This window comes from Lethenteron reissneri, chromosome 9, assembly GCF_015708825.2.
Source record: "Lethenteron reissneri isolate LAM-NWPU_2019-01 chromosome 9, ASM1570882v1, whole genome shotgun sequence".
Lineage (NCBI taxonomy): Eukaryota > Metazoa > Chordata > Hyperoartia > Petromyzontiformes > Petromyzontidae > Lethenteron > Lethenteron reissneri.
The window spans coordinates 5,397,454-5,418,845 of record NC_083787.1 but is presented as its reverse complement, the minus strand read 5'-3'; the positions used below and the strand labels follow the sequence as shown (position 1 = coordinate 5,418,845).

The 21,392-nt window shown below is 45.9% G+C and overlaps 1 protein-coding gene across 1 annotated transcript in view; it reads right to left on the bottom strand.

Moving 5' to 3' along the window:
- The window catches only part of WDR59 (WD repeat domain 59), an 82,246-nt gene that overhangs the window by 4,703 nt on the left and 56,151 nt on the right, over window positions 1–21,392 (bottom strand). The window contains 10 exon segments of the mRNA XM_061548746.1: window positions 86–228; window positions 1,046–1,163; window positions 2,331–2,403; window positions 3,365–3,515; window positions 4,454–4,566; window positions 4,848–4,929; window positions 6,322–6,458; window positions 7,621–7,771; window positions 11,688–11,757; window positions 12,034–12,199. Of these exon segments, the coding sequence (XP_061404730.1) occupies window positions 86–228; window positions 1,046–1,163; window positions 2,331–2,403; window positions 3,365–3,515; window positions 4,454–4,566; window positions 4,848–4,929; window positions 6,322–6,458; window positions 7,621–7,771; window positions 11,688–11,757; window positions 12,034–12,199 (1,204 nt within the window).

The window sequence follows — 21,392 nt, the reverse complement described above, 5'->3', positions numbered from 1 at the left end:
GTCGAACAGTTTAAGTGTTATTTCCATCCGGTGATGTATTAGCAATATACCGGTGATAATAAACCAGTCGCCCAAAGCTACTTACCTACACCCTTGTGAGGGTCGGGTGGACAGGAAACAAACTTGAGCACCTCTGCCCTCTTGTCCTTGAGCCCCCAGCGATAGAGGATTTCGCCATAGCACTTCTTAAACTCATCGTACTGCAGTGAGTTTCCAGGGTCTAGGAGACTGCATGCATGGGTGCACACACACAAACGTAAAACTAAATTACCTATACAGTCTTCATTGGCTGTGCAAATGAAACTTTTAGTAGATGAGGCGGTGTGGCTAGTACCCATACCCAGCCATGGTTGTCTACCTGGTGCCAATGCTTTCAACACTGAACTAGGTTCATGTTAATGACAAAAAACCGACCTAGCAGATGCCCACGGAATGCTCAGTAAACATGTCCCGCGGATGATTTTATGGAAAGGGGTCAAAGCCAGGTTGATAGGATGGTAATGTCTTTTGCAAACCACTTTACCACTGAACAATCCATACTCGTACAAATATCTCTATATAGCGATATAGGCTGTTGCAGCAAGTACTATTAGCAATGACAAAGGCGCACACACACCAACTCACAGAAGCACACACATGCATATGCAAGTGATGAAGTAATTTCTCTAGTAGGTTTTACATAGGTACCAAATTGACAAGACGTATCTCCAGATGTTGGAAAGAATTGTGGAAGATAAGATACATTTTTGGCTAAGGGTTGGAGAACACAACTCTTTACATAATTTTTAAAAATCTCATGACGATGTTCAACTATTGCATTTTCTGAAACGCAATTTTTTTTTTATTACCCACAACTTACATTGTGTATGCTGAAGACTACCTAAAAGCATAGTGAGGCTTATTCCAAGTCTGTATCACTGTGCAATGACCCAGCAAGGGACATGACGAGATTTTGCCTCGTACACCGTAATGGTCCCCCCCTCTTAAAAAGTCGCTCGGCTGCACAACAACAACAACCCCCAGAATGCACTGCGGCAGCCCACACCGTTTGTTCTTCTCGTGCTGCTCCCTCTCGCGCTCACGCGGGTCAACGTGCTTGTGGTCCCCATAGCGGGAATCGTCCGGAGACTCCAGCCACGGCACTGCCTCGCCTTCCCGCCAAACTATAAAGGCAAAGATCACCCGTATAGTCTTAACAAACTGTAGGGACAAGTGCTGTTAGCGAGTAGCACCTATGAAGGCCGGTACGGCACACGAAGGGGTGGGCGGCCAGCACCACACCCGGCACCAGGTATTCATTTGAGTCTGCGTTGACCTAGGTTAGGCCCAGCACCAGTTCGTAGTCTGTGCTCCCACACAGACTACGCACACACATGCATAAATACGTGCAATAGATGAAGAAACATCACAAATGCATGACCCTCCAGCAAAGTCTCATGATATGCAGTTAGGCTTTGTTGGATAAAAGGACATTATTATTGCAAGGTGTATGCTTGTACATATATGCACAAGAGCAATTACCCCACGTGTTAGCCTGGCCTACAATAGTAAAACAACACAATTTAGCTTAATTTAGCATCTATATGCGATCTCATTTTAAGCTGCAGAAACAGTAGGTAGAGAGGCAATCGGTCATAGAAAAGATAAAAACTAAGTGTTTTCAACGATTTTACTTAACTTGATTCCTCTGTTTGTCTGGGTCAAATTAGTAATCAAAATTTCCTTCCACTTGCCGTTGTCCAATCAATTCCACATTTTGCACGCGTACTCAGATCCGGTGACAATGTATGCCCGTATCAAAATCGGCACCAATTAATAAATTAATTCGCTACTTTAAAAAATTGACATTTTTTATGGACGCCTCATTATTTATTTATTTGTGTAAGACAAAAACCCCGCGGTCCGTAAACTGTGGAATCAGCTCGCACAAAACGCAGGCGCCGCGTGTCTCAGGCGCCGTTGACGTACTTCTCGACCGTGAGATAAACTAAGTTGTTAATAAAACCGTTGTTTAAACAAAAACTTTTTTAAACGAGTTGATTACGCCTTAACTTGAAAAGAGGCAGCAAAGTTAAAAGCACGGATGATGGGCGGAGTAAATGAAGAGAGTTCCAGACTACGACAGCAGCAGCAGCAGAGGACGAGAGAGCTGCTACTACTAATCGAAGGCTGAATCGGGGGTGGTGACTTCTGTTCAAGAGCTCCTTGTGCTTCTCCCACCCCCCCGCACCTCCGATTAGCACGGTTGGCCACGTACGGTGCGTAAGAAGTTTAACATACCGTACATAACGTGCATGCGAGCACCTAATAATGCCGGCACTTGAACTCACCAATGTTCCAACCTCCGGACGTGTACACGTTGTCCGAAGTACTGGAACCAGAACCCGAGGAAGTGTAGCCAGCCTGCGCTCCAGCGAAAGAGTGGATAATGACGTGAACAATACAACACCACCGCTGCGTGTGTTAATGACGCTCTTGCCACACCGCGTAGCTGCTTTCGGGCTGTAATTCACTCCTCGATCAGAAACTACATTTGAAATTTTGCTTGCGATGGAAAAAGATGAAAAAAAAGCAAGTCAATAAAAATTATCTACGTTCTGCCTTGTTTACACGTCAAGGAGAATACCCGTTCATCGTTCAGGAAAAAGACTTCAAATCCAATTTAAGTGTTGGCAGAATCCACTAATTTGCAGAGGAAGAAATAAACAAATCAATGTAAAGTAGCAAATATCTGGCTGTTTTCAATCCGTTGTTGTCACAAAACTGCCTTCTTGCCAACACAATTAGCCCCTTGTTGTCTTAATGAGCTCTCTTGTAAATGTACAGACCTTCTTTTAATTTGCTGCAGGATGAGGGCCTCCCCATGCCGTGCGAGTCGTGGGCGTTATTTCATGCCAGTCAGTTCAGGTTGATGAAGGTGCGCCAGCATAGACGCTGGAGTGTAGTACAGTCCAACAATGTATATTACTGCAGTGCTATGGCACTGCCCTCTGACACCCGGTCGTAAATACAGGCTGCCTATCTATCCACTTAAATTAAGGGGATGCACCAACACAAATGGGGCGCCATGGTGGTGACATGTTATCACCCTCGCCTGGTATGTAGGAGGTCGTGGGTTCGATCCCGACACGGACGCCTGCTGTATATTTGGAATTTACATGTTCTCCTGGTGGTCCGGGTTTTCCCTCCAGAAACATGCGTTTAGAGTATTTGGTTGGTATAAATTTCCACATGATAAGCCACTTCGTTGAGCTATCATTTGTAGTCAGGTCGCTTCTGAGAAATAGCTACAGTATAAAGCTCAGTGGGCCTTACCTGGTAAAATAAAAACAAATAGTTAGATGTGGCGTGCGTCTCTACTCACGGTCGGAAAACCCGACGCGGCCTGTATTTTTCCGAGCCCTCGCGCATCCCCGGACATTGCCCCGATCTCGTGTGGCCTGCTCTGGGCCTCGAACACGCTGCACAGCATCGCCAGCGTCTGCACGTCATGCATTCGGCTGTAGTGGGTGAGCCTGCGTGAGCGTGGATAAATAGATATGTATTAAACGTTGGCGTGTAGCATCTCATCAACTGAAACGGTTTTTCGTTAGGCGGCCAGGTGGTTCAGGGGTCAAAGAACAGCACCAAGCCATCAATCAATGAGATCCTGAGTTCGAAGACTGCCCAAAAAGTACATCACAAAATGTAACTTATATTAATCTCTGAGAATAAAAAATAAATTTGTTTGAACAATCTTTATAGGACATGAGCGGAAATTACCCAGCGTTGCCCGGCGGAAAAATATATTTCAAAACTTCTCTTAAAAACATAACATATACGTACACAAATACTAAGCTATTGTGAAAGCCCGGCGTAGCGTTTGTCGGTCCATTTGTCCGTTAACAAAATTATAAGAGGCTGGCCGTAGTCCAAAAAGTTATAGAAAGTGGGGGGTCTAACACCGTTTGAGACGAGGCTCAAAATAAACCTGTCTCTGGTGCGGACTAATCCGTTTCAAAGACAATGCATGTATTATCAGTGTTTTTTTTTGCATTCTGACCACAAGTATTGTGGTTAATGTGGTCATGTCATCCTTTGGGCTGTTCTCTGATACTGGGTGATGTAGTGCTGACTGCAAAAATTCTAAATGGAAATGTTTAATTCTTATGACATGATGCTAACACAATTAGAATTGGGGAAACAAACTTGGCATATTTTCACTGCCAAATAAGACTGCACTAATGGGAAACAATGCTAATGAGTCAGTAAAACCAAGAAAAAAATTACATATTGATTTTTAAACTGAAACTTGACCCCCAAACCATGACATATTATAAATTCAGAGCACCGGTAAAAACTCACGTTTTACTGTGATCTCCTGAGACCTCTCACATAAACCGACTCAATCCGACGCATTAGCGAGAATTAATGTATTTCAACGATGAAGAATAAAATAATGTGCGATTCCTACAAGGAGTCGATGAAACGCCGGCCGAAGGGATGGCACGCCCAGGGGCTCTCGGAGTCTGGGTTGTCACTTGGCAGCAGAAACTCACTCGTGGAGGCGGCTGCCAATGACCATACCTAAGCGGTTGGGGGTTTGGGGAGCAGAGGGAGAGACAAGGTATGCGTTACAAAGAACAACGGCATTGGCCGTCTTGATTTGGGTGCGTTGGAGGAGGGAGACGGTTAGGACGGGATGCTGAGCCAGCATGTTTAAGGTGCTGGGGTTGAAAGTGTGCGTACACTTGAAAGCGTGCGTACACTTGAAAGTGTGCGTACACTTCTCACTGCGTTACAATGGAGGTCCGGGCTGGCACCGCGGATGCGATCCGTTGCCGGAAACATGATGCGATGGGGCTCACCTGAACCAGATCTTTGCGACCGATGCTGGCGGCCGCTGCAGCATTCTTCTGGCACATCTCCTGGACATCATTCACTTCCAGCCTACATGACACAGCAAGTGCAACAATTTGGATACAAAAAAAGCCCATGATGACAATCAAGTTACTTAACGTCGTGGATACAATGATCCATTTGTTTTCGGGTGAGGTGACATTGTGTTTTCCCTCCGATTACAAGATTTTCGTCATAAAACTACAGAGTGCCCTAACACTAAAATGAATATGGTGCATGAGGATCTTTGGATGAAATGTGCCTTACAAATGTTAATTATTATTACGGATCGAAAAAAGTATCTCTCTCTCCGACTTATTCTGCACTATCCCAGCTACGATGGGGTTAAAAGTTAGAAATAAAAATGAGTGAGATGCAGTAATCACCCCATGCCGTGCAAAGCACACAAGACTTCTAAATTATTTCTGTGCTATCATTTTCCAGGGTCTTTCCCTCTGTCATGATGTGAAACTTTGCTAACAAGGAGTTCAGCCGAAATAAATGTCAAACAAACTTATGAAATAGTCTATAACAGGTAATTAAATTCTGACACGTCGTATATACTGAATAGAAAAACCACCATCATTATCACAAGTTATTCCTCATTGCCTCATGTTGTGCAGGAAAAGAGGAAGGCAGGTTACTGAGATGGGCATTTCTGTGGCAACTTGAGGGAGGAATGAATGGCAGATGATGGGATAAGAGAAGACGTTGGAGGTCTGGTGTCGTGTGTATGTTTGTTAAACTTATTTCGCACCGTATGCAGCCAACCCCGCTAATCGGACGTGCGGGGAAGGACAAACTCAACACAAAAAGCAGGTCTAAAGAAATTATTTTTCAATCTAGATTTAAAAGTGCATAGCTCCAGTGGCTTCCAAATATCAGAAGGAAGCATGTTCCAGACGGCTGCAGAAGCGCATCTGAAAACGAGCGATGCGGTGACAATCCTTGTTCGACTTTGAAACAGCCGTGCCACCTGGAAGTGGTGACGGATTTGGTCACACCAACAGCACTGGCCAACATGACCTCTAACTCAACATCCGGCACTAGTCAGCGCAAGTGCCTCTACTCCGTCGATAGACGCACGGCAGGAAATGTTCACGTGCGTGAGTGCACGTGTACGTTAGGGGAACGGTGGTGCAGTGGTTAGCGCATTGCACAATAAACCTGGTGACCTAAGTTTGATTTTCACCCATGACTAATATTACTGGCAAGAGATATCAGAACTAGTCATGGGCCTCTCCCTAGATCGACTCAGCCTGACATGAGTACCCGGTGCAATGAACGTCAGCGATTGGGGGAGACAAAGACGGCTTTAGACGTGGCGGCTGGTCAGAAAAAACCTCCTCATGCGTTGTGTCGGCCTTAATAGGTGCCCACTAACAGCACCTGCCCCGGTGGTCTACGAGGTGAAATTGTCTCTGCTTGTGCGTGCGTGCTCACGTGTAGAGCTCGGCCAGCTGCCGGTGAATGGGCAGCAGGCAAGAGATGTCTTGCACAATAACCTTGCCGGCAGCCTTGATGGGTCGGCTGTTGGTCAGGTCACCACCCTCCTTCTTCACCTTGGTTCGCCGAATTTTCTGCACAACACAGGGCGGACACAAAGCCTCGGTGAGAGCCTCAACTCGAGCGCGGCGAAGAAACTTTTTTTGCAGCTGGCCATCTGTCCGGTACTTTACACGCTCTCATGGAACCATTTCAAGGCACCCACCCAAAGCAGTGTTGTCCTTTGCGGAGACGCAACGTTGGCCGTGCGTGATATTTAGCTTCATGGTCCTCGTAATTCTAGCTTTTAACTCCAGAAGACCTTGACTGAAATTGGTGTCAATCTCATTCACTATTAATGAGTATACATGACTGTACTTCTATCAGGAAATTATTAAAGTTTTCATAATTTATGTGATAATTTATGCATTATGCGTTTCATCTACATGCCATCCTGTTGAATTATAGGCAAAACATTTCACAAGACCAATGCTGCCAGGTTTGGTAAAGCCTGTTAGCATTTGCGAGCATCTCTATGGCACAATTGGGCAGCTCCTGTATGTGACTGCGTGATCTTCACTGAGCCAACTGGCTAAGAATAAGTTACGCTGCATTGGCAGTTGTACAAAAGCACAGACAACAAAAACTCAACACATCCCTCAAAAACAATGCCTGAAAATGAAAATATATATATATATAATATACGACTGTTACAGACCATGGCCCTTCTTCATAGCAGAGAATAAACACTGCTCTGAAGATAGACAATTGCCTGGAAGAGCCACGATTATATATTCTTCTTCTTTACTTAAGTGTTATTGATGAATGTGTTGCGTTTTTCTTCAATTATCATGATTTTGCCACCACACTGCAGGAACAAGAGCATCACGCAGCACACGTATTATTTTTACACTTATTTACCCAGGAAAAGCCTCACTACTGAGTCTCATCACTCTTTTTCGGAGACCCGTGCAAAGTTTTCGTAGTAGGGGTGCCATGGTTGCAATGTGTATTAAATTTTTAAAATGTTGCCAAATTCGGAGGAGCGTGATTCTCCCACACCACGATCTACTCCTGCGAGTGTGAAGTCACGGAATTTTTAACGTCCACAATGTGGAGCAGAAAGTTTATATCACCCACCAGCAGCAACTGGGGCGACCGATGGATTCGAACCGTGAAAACCTCCGCGATAAGTGACGAACGTGCCACCACCCCCTAAGGGCCACTTCACTGTCTCGTTTCAATGCTCAGCCCCACCCGCTCTTTGTAGTAGAAGGAGCTGATGGACACTTCTTTCTCGTTGTGCGTGGGGCTGCTGCTGTAAAGACGCAGGTTGGTCTGCGACTCCGAGCGGATCTTCATGGGCGTGATGACGCCGCTGTGGTACGCCGACAGCGCCGACAGAGACCTGCCGGATACGGGCACAGGAAGCAAAATAATTAGTGCAAGGTACTCGTAGGACAAACATTACCAGCGGTGTGCCTGATATCTTCAGATCTGGGAAGCTAAGTGGGATGATATAGATCTTTGAGGATCTTGGCTGCTGGGTTGTGAGGTGGCCAGGAAATGGCAGCACAGAAAATGGTTATCTGCAGGGGTCTCCAACCAAAAAAACAAAGAGCCATTATTGTTTTTCGAATTCGGTAAAAAAAAATCTCAATATTTCAAGAGCCGCAATGCCCTGTGGTGAATACGAGACGATGGTCCTCGATAAATAACTTCACGAACCCAGATTTACAGTGAGGGGAAAAAGTCTTTGATCCCCTGCTGATTTTGTACGTTTGCCCACTGACACAGAAATGATCAGTCTATAATTTGAATGGTAGGTTTATTTGAACAGTGAGAGACAGAATAACAATAACAAAATCCAGAAAAACGCATGTCAAAAATGTTATAAAAATGTTATAAACTGATCATTTCTTTGTCAGTGGGCAAACGTACAAAATCAGCATGGGATCAAATACTTTTTTCCCTCACTGTACCTACCCTATGTTCTGACTTCAAACAAACTAACGACCTCTCCCTCTACCTGCCTACCTTCCTCACCGAGCTACTCAACCCCCATGTGCTAAAAAAACGTATTGCATCCACAGAATCTAGACATCAAATAGTAACCGCATCAGGGTAAATGTTTAGTGATGTTAATTTTGTTTAACCAGGTGAGAACTCAAGAGACCAGCGCAGTCTAATTTTCAAGAGTGACATGATGCACGAATATGGCGATATAGTCTATTTCGCAAAAAGGTACTCTCACAAGGTCGTGGAACAGATACCAATATTTCGATTATGTTGTTGCTATAAATGCTCAAATGATAAGCCACTTGGTTGAGCTATTATTTGTGGCCGGGTCGTTTTTTAAAAATAAGTGAAAATATCAGTGGGCTTTGCCTGGTAGGATGGGGATGGTTTAGTTGTATTTGTAGGTGTTTGGGTAATTTGTTTATCTTTCTTGTACTTTCCACTGCTATCGTGTTTTTGTCCTGTTTGTTGTTGTAACGTTCTTACCCGATCCTACAGGACATCTGTGAAAAAGAGCTTAATAGCTCACCAGATTCTTCCAGTATAAATACATATTCTGATTCTGATATTTGGTATGCACATTCATACCACTGCAAATCCCAGCACTGCTTAATAATGTATCGGACCTCGGTAAAAAGTTTATAACCAGAGAAGAAGTTAAGGGTTTTTTTTCTCAAAAAAATTTAACGTTGTAGGCACGAAAGGCTATCTTATTCAAATAGGCGCATGGGTGTGCTTGCATCGTGTAAGTTACATTATTAAAATCGGATTTTTACAACTGGAATAATGATCAGCATACCAATTACCAGAATTTTTATTGTGACTGGTGGAATATGATGAGCTGTGAAGCGCTTTTTGCGCAGATGTACAGTCGGGGTGAATCATCAAGTTACATCAACAAACAAATGCAAGAAAGGATACTAGAGTAAGGTGGAGAGATGTTAACAAAGTCACTAATGAATAAATAAATAAATACAAATAAATCAATTAAGTACAAATTGCACTGGTACATGAATTCCAAATGAAAGCTAGGGCAAGGCAGAAAAATAATAACAACAAACCCTCGACCACACCAATACAGACACAGTCCCTTGACCACACTGCAACTTAAATTAAAACCATAGATACAAGATCCATGAATTTTGATTTAAAGCTTTTGTGACTGCAGGGATTCATCTTCTTGGTTCTTTCGGTAAAGTCACGTAGAAGGGAAATCATCAAATAATAAAAATAAAACATAAATATTATATTATGTTTTATTTTTTTTATTTTATTATTTCCCTTCTATGTGACTTTACCGAAAGCTTTAAATAGAAATTCATGGATACAAGAGTTATGGTTTTAATTTAAGATGCAGTGTGGTCAAGGGACTGTGTCTGTATTGGTGTGGTCGAGGGTTTGTTGTTATTATTTTTCTGCCTTGCCCTAGCTTTCATTTGGAATTCATGTACCAGTGCAACTTGTACTTAATTGATTTATTAATAATAAAATATTCATGTTTAATTTTTATTATTTTATTATTTCCTTCTACGTGACTTTACCGAAAGAACCAAGAAGATGAATCCCTGCAGTCACGAAAGCTTTAAATCTAAAACCATGGATACAAGAGTTAAGGTCCATAGTTTAAAGTCACAGCTGCAGACGTGGCTGTATCTTGCACTAATCTTCCGCTCAAGGATATGGTCAACTTGCTGTTTGCAACAACGACCTCGATAATTGTACTCAAGGAAATCAATGCATTTGAATGTCACGTCAATTTGCATCAGAGGTGAGTGGGATAAATGAACAACGTTTAATTGGGAAGTACACACTAAACTTATTTTTAAACCTTTCAGTCACTCTAAATATATATTTATATCAATAACTATGAAGCCTCGAGATGACCTGAGACTCGTATAACCTTATCTAACAATTTTTTTTATAAAAAAAATTTCTAATTGTAAACTAACCGGACCCAAAGTTGCATTGCCAAGTAACCAAAATCGATGTAATCTTAGCCATTAAACTATTTTTAACCGAAACGCTTACCTCACAAAACCGCCAAGCCCTAAGCAAAGTGACCTTAAGCCATAACCCACTGCTAACTCTATCCCAGCACTGACCACAACACCTAACGCGAGCCGTACACCAGTCCCTATACAGGGATGTTGCCCCTTACTACTGTGTGAGGGAGAGAAGCTTCCCTTGGAGACCTGGGTGGGTGAGTTAGTATGTGGGTGAGTAAGCGAGTATGTGGGTGGGTGAGTTAGTATGTGGGTGAGTAAGCGAGTATGTGGGAAGTGAGCGAGTGGACGGGCAAGTGAGTGAGTGGGCGAGTAAGTGGGTGAGTGACCGAGTAAGTGGGCGAGTGAGCGAGTAAGTGGGCGAGTGAGCGAGTAAGTGGGCGAGTGAGCGAGTAAGTGAGCGAGTGAGTATGTGGGCGAGTGAGCGAGTATGTGGGAAGTGAGCGAGTGGGCGGGCGAGTGAGTGAGTGGGTGAGTAAGCTAGTGAGTAAGTGGGGGAGTGAGTCAGTGGGCGAGTGAGCGAGTGGGTGAGTAAGTGGGTGAGTGACCGAGTAAGTGGGCGAGTGAGCGAGTAAGTGGGTGAGTGAGCGAGTATGTGGGCGAGTGAGCGAGTATGTGGGAAGTGAGCGAGTGGGCGGGCGAGTGAGTGGGTGAGTAAGCTAGTGAGTAAGTGGGGGAGTGAGTCAGTGGGCGAGTGAGCGAGTGGGTGAGTAAGTGGGTGAGTGGCCAAGTAAGTGGGCGAGTGAGCGAGTAAGTGGGTGAGTGAGCGAGTATGTGGGCGAGTGAGCGAGTATGTGGGAAGTGAGCGAGTGGGCGGGCGAGTGAGTGAGTGGGTGAGTAAGCTAGTGAGTAAGTGGGGGAGTGAGTCAGTGGGCGAGTGAGCGAGTGGGTGAGTAAGTGGGTGAGTGACCGAGTAAGTGGGCGAGTGAGCGAGTAAGTGGGCGAGTGAGCGAGTATGTGGGCGAGTGAGCGAGTATGTGGGAAGTGAGCGAGTGGGCGGGCGCGTGAGTGAGTGGGTGAGTAAGCTAGTGAGTAAGTGGGGGAGTGAGTCACTGGGCGAGTGAGCGAGTGGGTGAGTAAGTGGGTGAGTGACCGAGTAAGTGGGCGAGTGAGCGAGTAAGTGGGGGAGTGAGCGAGTGGGTGGGCGGGTGAGCGAGTGGGTGGGTGGGTGAGCGAGTGGGTGAGTGAGTGAGCAAGTAAGTGGGTGAGTAAGTGAGTAAGTGGGCGAGTGAGCGAGTGGGTGTGCGAGTGAGCGAGTGAGTGGGCGAGCATCCCTTGTGTGGGACGGGTGGACGTGTGCACCTTGGCGTGGGCTCTGTGGGCGAGACGGAGCGGTTCATCATCATGGGCCGCATGAAGTAGACGAGGAAACCTGGGCAGCACACAGCACTGGGGCATTATGGGTGCACGCATTCTCTCAACCGCTGCAATAGCAATTAATGCCAGCGCGAGGGCAACGTATCCCACGAGAAGATAGCAGCAGCGTCATAGACAAGTCTAACACATGGGTGGCGGCTGCCGCATTCCGACTGTGAACCCGAGCAACGAGCGGCGCCACCACTCAGGCCACGCGCACCACGGCCACTCGGCATCTCGTGTAAAGGGACACGTTCAAAACCCAGCAATTACGAGAGGCGCGAGGTGTCACCTGCACCGCAGAAGCGAGCCCCCGACGTGCGAGGGAAGGGGATGTTGGAGTCCTGGTAGGAGCCGTAGGTGTTGCTGACGCGGTGGAACGGTAGCGGAGATGGCACGGGGTTGGTGAGGGTGTAAGGGTTCGGGGAGCCCGAGCTGCCTCCACCGCCATCTTGATTCTGGCCAGGGGAAAACGCAACGTGACAAAAAAACAAAAAAATGTCACGTGAAGATCAACTCGAAGAAACAAATGCATCTCACACTGCAGGCAGGTGCCTCTGACCACATCGCACGAAATGTCCTAAATCTCGTAAGATCTCAGAAGATATGCAGTTGATCCTGGATGGTGCTTTCATGGGCAACCATCATTCTCACAAGGTTGCTATAGGCTGCAGAGCTGTGTGGTGAGCAGTAGAAGCCAGTGCGGTAAAAAAGAAGTTGGACTGTACTTCTATGCTCCCACATCTCACTTCTACACCTTCATTAACCCACACTGACCAGCATGGTCAAGTGTGGTCATATAACTCTCAGGACAGACGCAGCGTGGGGAGGCACTCATTCGGTTGAAGGTTCAGAGGGATGTGCGAGTGTACACGTATCGATGCGGGGCTCGTTGGCTGGCGAAGTGAGAAGAGTGTACGCCTCACAATCGGAAGGATGCAAGTTCGAATCCCGTTTGAGGGTCAGCTTAGCCCTCCGGCCATCCGTTAGGGGTTGATAGAATGAGTACCGGTGTGTGAAGAAGCCAACAGTGGAATAAGGCTGTAAACAAGAGATGAATGCTGCCCGACATTTAAATCAGTGTAGATGGCATGTGGCTGCCATTCTGCCCAAAGATAAATTAGAAGTGTCGCTCATCGGAAAACATTCAAATCACCATTAATCACGTTGTTATGGTACTCCATTGACATCACTGTGACATCACCCCCATGTTTTTAATACAAGGTCAACCTAGTGGCGTCACTACAGCACAGTATCGCGGCATCCTTGAACATAATTTAAAGGCCAATTTGCTATGAATGAAGCTGCAAATGCATGACAGACAGAAGACGCAGCACCTAGGTACTTCTCTACGCGATCAGAGCCTTGAGCCGTGTGCACCCAAAATTATTTGAAATCATTGCCTCCCTCTCTATCCCTGGCACCAACATCCATGGGAGGTCATGCCTCCTCTTTTACTGCCCGCACCGTCTGATACGGTCACCCCCTGCCGCAACACCTGTTTTTAGTTTTTGCACAGAGTTTTGAGATACATCTGCAAATATAGCCGAAAATAAAAAATAAAATCCCGCAACAATGTTCAATGCTGATGACTTTTCAGCTCGGGTTTAAACTTTAATGCAACTATCCTTTGAAGTTCTGGGCTTTTCACACCAAAGAAACACCCCCCCCCCTCTCCTGCTAACGAGTATTGATACTCATTGAAATGCTCTATGAATATAAATTGTACTTTCAAAAATCTACTATTCGTCTGCATGTTGCTATTTATTCTTTTTACGCTTCCTTCCACCCAGGAGAGCCTCACTGAGTCTCACGAGTGTTTTTTTCTGGAGGGTTGTGCCAAGTTTTGGCAGTTGGCTTCTAACGATGCAAAAGAAGTTCTACAAACACACATAGGGGGTGATGACTGCTATGTATCCAATTGAGTATTTTTGCGAGTAGCTTTTCAAATTCGGCAAATTTAAACGATGACGTCGGCCCGCAATTGCCTAGTCTTGCGAACAACATTATGGGATCTTTGACGTCCACTGTGAAACAGACGGCGTGGATTTTTTTTTTATGGTTAAAACACCCGCAGTATTCGTCAGCGTGGCCGCTGGATTCGAACCGTGAGCCTCTGCAACAATCGGCAAATGCGCTACCGCTGGGCCGTGCCACCGCCTTGATTTTGTACGAAAAATGTATTAAACTAAACTATTTTACCGAGTAAAGCACACTGAGCTACATAGCCCTTTTTCAGAAGCGACCTGGCCACAAGTTATAACTCAACAAAGTGGCTTATCACGCGGAAATTTATAGCAGCCAAATACTAAATGTGGAAGGAATAATCGGGGGACTGGGAGAAAAATCCACATGGCCACAGAGAAAGAGACATGCATAAATCCAAATATACAGCAGGTTCCAGGGATGGGATCAAACCCACGACCTCCTGTAAACTGGGCGAGGTAGTTGACATCTCTCCACCACGGCAAAATGAAATGCGAGCACCCACAAGAGCACGCCACAGTATGCCGCGTGAGTAATGGTGACCTCCGCTGTGCCGTGCGCACGGCCACTCAACGTGTGCTCGTAGCGCTGCATGCGGCCCCCGAGGTAAACAGGAGCACCCGCAATTACTAATAACTGCCACAATGACGAGATACTTCTGTGTAAATAAAACGCATTTAGTAACGACGTGAATTAATGACCGAGGAGCCGCGCGGCTACTCTCCCATCTCGGCTCGCCGAGCGCAAAAATCCCGAGCAAATAAAATGAAGACGTGAATTTGAATAATAGGACGGCGCATAAATAAGTGACAATGTTTAACCTTAAATGACCCCATTATACAAAGCCTCACTGCTAAGACCAGCTCCTGCCCCATCACCCCCTGCTGCTGACGGCATTGTCGGAAGGCAGCCAGGCAGATAACGGCGGCCCAGGGCATGACACAAAACACGGACCACGCGGGATTATTGTTTGCGCTGAAACACGCCACGCAGCACCCCCGCGGCCATCTACTCATTTGATTATTTATTCACACGCGTGCATGTGCGTACACGTACGCGTATGTGTGCGCGCGTGTTGTTTTTAAACGCCGTTTATAATACACGATATATAACTATGAACATGAAATTCATTAATTTCCATTCAGGCCATCCAACACAGATAGTTTAATTAACACACACAGACAAATTATATGAATGTAGGAATGTATTTTCTTGCTGTAGGAAAAAAAGTATTTATTTTTTACAGTGATAAATGCTAATATGCTGTTTTTTTTATTATTATTCGCTGATGGATATGAAGCCCTCCTCGTGGCATATCGGCCAATTTTATTTGTAACTATCCTTTAGCACGCTGGTCCAGCCAGAGTTCTAACTGGGGGCCCAGGACTCTATCACGATTATTAGCCATGGCCGGGAATTGAACTCATGGTGCTCGATTTGGAGCGCAGTGCACCAACCAATGCTCGCCCCGCATACAACAAAGAGTAACACTTAAAATGAAATAATAAAGCAACACAACATGTCTAAATAGCATATAATTCACATTAAGTTGTAAAAAGGCAGCTGTATAATGACATAATGACAAGTATACACACACACACAAAGTCCTTCACTCATTTGTTTCTACATTTGGGCCCCAACCCAGGGAAGCAAAGCCACGTGGTCTCCACAGCAGATGCCACTTGGCGACCATTAACACAACGGCCTCTTACCCAGTTGCTAAGTAACCATACCGACCGACCATCCCACCACCCACTCGTTCCCCTGCAACCCAGTTTTTTTTAGACGCAAAGATCCCCCATGTAACCCTAACACACTGTTGGAGCAATTGCTGTTAGCGAGCACCTATCAGGGTCGACACGGCACATGAAAGGGTGAGGGGGGACCAGTACCACGCCTATCCATCCACCTTTGCCTCCCCAGTACAAATGTTTACGTGCCACACCAGGAACCTCTCCTGACACACACACAGTCTCTTCATGATACCTAGCACCAAGCCTCACCTTCATCCACCCTCAACATGAATAAACGGCACATTCACCCAACCTCACCCTCACCATCCTCACCCAGTCAACATTCACACACGTTCACCCACGTTCATAATAACCTCATGTCAACGTGTACGTGCCTAGCTCTCCTTGCCTCAACCTCGTCCACCTGGAAACTTAGTTAACCTCACCCGGCCTAAAACCTCCAGACCTAAGCCTCACCGTAACCCTCACCACCCCAACACCCATCTCACCACGAGCCGTACAAAAAAAAATGTCACCACATCGAGCCTCACCCTCGTTGCACCTTGAACCTTGATGAAACGCAACCTCACCCGGACAATCTCACAGACCCTCACCCATGCTCACCCTTTAGTCACCCTCACCAGGCTCCCTAGCAACGCCCACTCAACTCGGAGGCCCAACACTTATCATGTTACTCCTCTGTGATCTGCTACAAGCTCCCCCCACCCCCCCTTCAAACTCTACCTCCAGCTGAGCCTCATTCAATGGCACACTTCAAACACACACACACCCACTCAACACAGCCACAGCCCAGGCAATGACACGCGGTGTGTTATCACTGTATTGTGCAACAATAAAAAACAATGGAGCAGATGTTTGTTTCTATTTTACACGGACAAATGTACGAGACGTGTGCACGTCTATTTATTAGACGATTTGATTCATTGTCCGAATGCAGGTTTGTGATTTTATTCAGGAATAAATGTTGGTTGTGTCTTTTTTTTTACCATCTCCTTTGTATTTTTGTTTTTCAGTTTTTTCCACTCCATTTAGCTGAGATATACCATTGGCATAACAGCTAATTAATGCTCCACACATGGTACCAATGCACTTTTGTTTGACAAGCATAATTAATCTAGAGTTAAATTTTGATTTAAAGCTTTCGTGACTGCAGGGATTCATATTCTTGAGTTGTTGATTAATCGATGCATCATTACATGCCTCGTACTATACATAACAGAAACAGATGCAGCACTGAATTTTCTCACTCACACCACTACTGGTAAAAGGGCCTCCAACTAAAACGAGCTCTAGAGGGTAATTGGCCTACTCTTCCATGCTGGCCAAACATATTGGAAGAGGTGGGAATATCCCCACTTCATCCCACCACACACGATCTGCCGATCAACTAACTGGAGAGTACCCATTTATACGACTTCATGGACAGAGGCCAGGGGGGATTTAAGAAACTTGCATCGTTGTTTCAAAATCCGTGCCAGGAGATGGAACCACTAAATCTCTGGATTGCAAGTGCAGTGTGAGAACCAGAGGTCGCAACCGGGTACCCGATACCCGTACCCTACCCGATACCCGGCTACCCGTACCCGGCCGGGTACGGGTACGGGTACCCGTTTGCGACCCTGGTGCGGCCGGGTACAGGTACGGGTAAGGAATCAAAACCCGTTTGCGACCTCTGGTGAGAACCGTTACACTACGAAAGCATCCCGCCTCCTATGCACATACAAAGACAAAAACAAAGATCCCCGTGCAGCCTGTAACAGACTGTAGGGGCAAGTGCTGCTGTTGGCTGTGGGCCGTGAACGGGAATCGAACCCAGGTCGCTGGGTTTATAGCGCAACGCACTAACCACACTACCGCTCCCCACAACAGGCACTCCCTGACATACGCGATAAATGCGTTACTGTGAAAGCGCGCGTATCTCAAAATCGTGTACGTCAAAAGCAATTTTTACCTTAAGAAATAATGGGAAAGGAGGAAGTTAGGGGCTTTCACTCGCACTCGCAGACATAATCACATATATTATCCTAGCCTATATCAACACAATACATGTACACACAATATAATACTTTAAATAAAAACAAACATATGAACTCTAATATACTTCCTATGAAATGAAAATAAAGGACACAATAAAAGTAAACTTGACAGCGTTCGATCACAACGAGAGATGCCAAACAAAGGTAAGAGTGCTGGTGTACGCGAGACCCTGTGCAGTACAGCACACTCGCCAAACCTCCTACGCATTTCACAAGTACAGTGATCCCTCGTTTATCGCGGTTAATGGGGACCGGAACCCCTCGCGATAGGTGAAAATCCGCGAAGTAGGATTGGCCCCCTAGGAATTTCCGTATATGTGTGTGTGGGTACCAGAATGTTTAAAATATGTATATGTATACTTCATATAATTTTACTTAAATCTATTTAATTATAAAACCTTAATATTATACATTCTATCTCTCTCATACGATACGTATTATGGTGTTCTACACTCACCAATGACAGTAGTATCTTGAGACTTGACTCCAGTAATGACGACGACGACGATGACAATGACGATGACAATGACGACGATGACAGACCTGTGCAGTTCGATGAATGATGATGATGATGGTGTTACTGCACAGGTATAAAGAGGCCTTTAAAGCAGTTCGAAAAATCCGCGATGCACTGAGGCCGCGAAACTTGAACCGCGAAGTGGTGAGGGATTACTGTAGTACTAATCGCATATCTGCATTTCCCATAAATATGCTAAATTCCTCTTGATATGCAAATTATTTTGTCAAGGCGCTCTTCGCCCCCCCTCCAACCCAGCTTAAATAGTCGCTCCAAGCCTGGGGCTTGTCATTCAGACTCTGTCTCCTCGACAGACCTGTTCTCCACCTGAGGACGGCTGCTTGCGTTGTGGCCGAAACGTCGTGAGAATTGCATTTTATTATGTTTTATTTTTATTATTTTATTATTTCCATTCTACGTGACTTTACCGAAAGAACCAAGAAAATGAGCACACTAGTTATCGTACCACATGTGCTGCTGGCAACGCCACTGGGTCGCTGTGCCAGGCGAGGGGGGCATGTGTCGCGTTGCAGATGCCGTCATTCTGGAAACATGCCTCGTGTTTGTCAATAAAAGGTCTAAATAAAATGGCCTACCACAAAAGCACGTAGAGCGAGGATTGCCTGTACGTATGTTCCCGTAAGTAGACCGTGATATTCGCGAACGATAGTACGCCCATGAATTTGGGATTAGCCAATAAGAACAAGTATAACCCGTAAAAACAAAGTTTTTCACTATAAATCCTTTATATGCGTGGCGGCTAGAGTCCTCTCGTCCTCTGGCTTGAGATGGCTGCCACCTATGGGTCAGATGATTGCATTGCACCATTAAGCAATTGGTAATTAAATATAATATTTTTGTCCTAAAAAGTGTTAAATTTTGGGAAAAAAATTTCACCAACATTAATTGTCACGCACAACGAGTCTGTATGGAAAATGTCAGCTCGATTGGATCACGGGAAGTGGGTTAAAAAACGACCGAAAGATTTGCATGGTCCTAAGCAAGCAAGCAAGCAAACTTAATACTGTATAAAGGATTTAAAAATACTGTGGAACGGCAGAAATCTGGGTCCATGACAACCAATTCGCCAACTACTACTGCTGCCTTGCTGGAACACGGCCAAGCGTGAGCCGTCGAAGTACATCACAGGTACTTCTCCATCCGCACAAGCCCAACGCGCAAACCCAGGAGATACAAGCAAAGGGTAAGGTGAGCTTTTAACTCAAATGGACCCTGGCTTTTCCAAACACAGCATAATGCCAAAATTGATTTTCCTCACTCAAAAAGGTTGATGCCAACGTCAATGTCACACACATCCACACATATACAAAAGCCCCTTTCTTAGCCATACAGGCTGTTGGGAGAATGTGGTATGTATGTATGTATGTACGTTGAACTTCTTTTGCACCGTACATATCCAACTGTGCTCGTCGGACGTGTGGGGGAAGGACAACAAAATAAACACTAAAAGCAGTTTTAATCTAGATTTAGTGACCACCACTTAAGGCTCGAAGACACACACGAGAGATGGTGGGGGCGAGCAAAACACTCAACCGAATGTCTTCCCGGTGCTAATTATATTCATCTATTACGCTTGCTTACCCAGGAAAGCCTCACCGAGTCTCACATGCCTTTTTTTCCCCCTCGAGTGTCCTGCCAAGTTCTCGCAGGAGGGGGCGATAATTGCTACGTAGATTCCAACTGACTAATTTCCAGGTAATTTTCTAATTTGGATCGTGACGCCGGCACACGATGGCTCACTCTTACGAATGCCATCTAGGGATCTTTGCAGTCCACTGTGAAGCAGATGGCGCGTATTTTGTTTTTACGGTTCACACACCCATGTTATTAGACACAAAAATTACACTTTTTATTTTACCAGGTAAGGCTCACTGTGCTCTGTAGCTATTTATCATACGAAAACTGGCCACAAATGATATCTCAACAAAGTGGCTTATCGTACGGAAATGTATAGCAGCCAAATACTATACAAGCATGTTTCTAAATGTGGAGATAAAAACCGGAGGAGCCGGAGAAAGATGCATGCAACCACGGAGAGAGAGACATGCAAACTCCGAATATACAACAGGCGTAAGTGTCAGGATCATACCCACGACCTCCTGTACACCAGCCGAGGACAATAACATCTCGCCAACGTGGCAGCTGCCGCATTCGGACCATGAACACTCTGCAACAAGCGCCAAACACAGTCGTGTCACGAGGCCATACTGGCTGCGGTTGGCAAATGGAGTTGGCCATGAGCTGAAGTCGAATCTTGTTGACTGTTTGGATCATAAAACAGTGTGATAAACCTTACCCCGCCGCTCCCCATGACAAACACAAAGATCCCCTCCGTATAGCCTCAACAGACTGTTGGGGGCGAGTGCTGTTAGTGAGTAGCACTTATGAAGGGCGGCACGGCACGCGAAGGGGTGGGTGGGCCAGCACCATGCGCGATCGCCTTTGTCTCCCCAGTAGCGATGTTCCCACACTTGTACTCGGCACTAATTTGAGGCTGAGTTGACCTAGGGGAGGCCCAAGACCAGTTCAGATATTCCTCACTGATGTCGGTCGCGAGCGGGAATCGAAATCGGGTCACCGGGGTCGTTCCACAGTGCGCTAACCGCTGCACGACCGCTCCCCATGACACGCAAACAAATGCATACATCCGTTCTCAAACATATGCCGTGCCCCCCCGCCCCATCATCCCCGGATGTGAAACCTTAATTACCTACCACCAACACATACTGTTTGTACAATGAAACATTGCGACAAAAATCCCGTTGGGGCAAGTGCTGTTAGCGAGCACCTATAAAGGCTGGCACGGCACTTGGAAGGGGGTGGGTGGCCAGCACCACGCGCAATTGCCTTTGTCTCCCAAGCAGCGATGTTCACACTTCACAACAGGTACTCATTTGAGGCCGAGACGACCTAGGGGAGGTCCAGGATCGGTTCAGATAATTGTCATTGCTGTTCGCATTGAGTGGGAATCAACCACAGGTCACCACCCGTTTTGTCAGTGCAGTGCACTAACCGCTAGGCTACAATGACACACATATTCACACATCGCACAACTACAAAAACACAGCTGACAAGCTACGAATACGAATGCAAAGCAATCACAGTTTTTCTTAATACTAAAGTTGCATTGTAAGGAAAATTCCGAATCAATATTATTCATTGCTATAATAATGGAAGGGGGTCCTAACCCTCTCTCATCACCCCGTGGCACGGCGAACAATAGCGGCCGCTGCAGCGTCTATTGTGAACCGCCGTGCGGATTCCATCTGGAATGATGCAAATGAAGTGACCCGCTCAGAATTTCTCTTCCATGCCAGTGCATCGTCCCATCCACCCC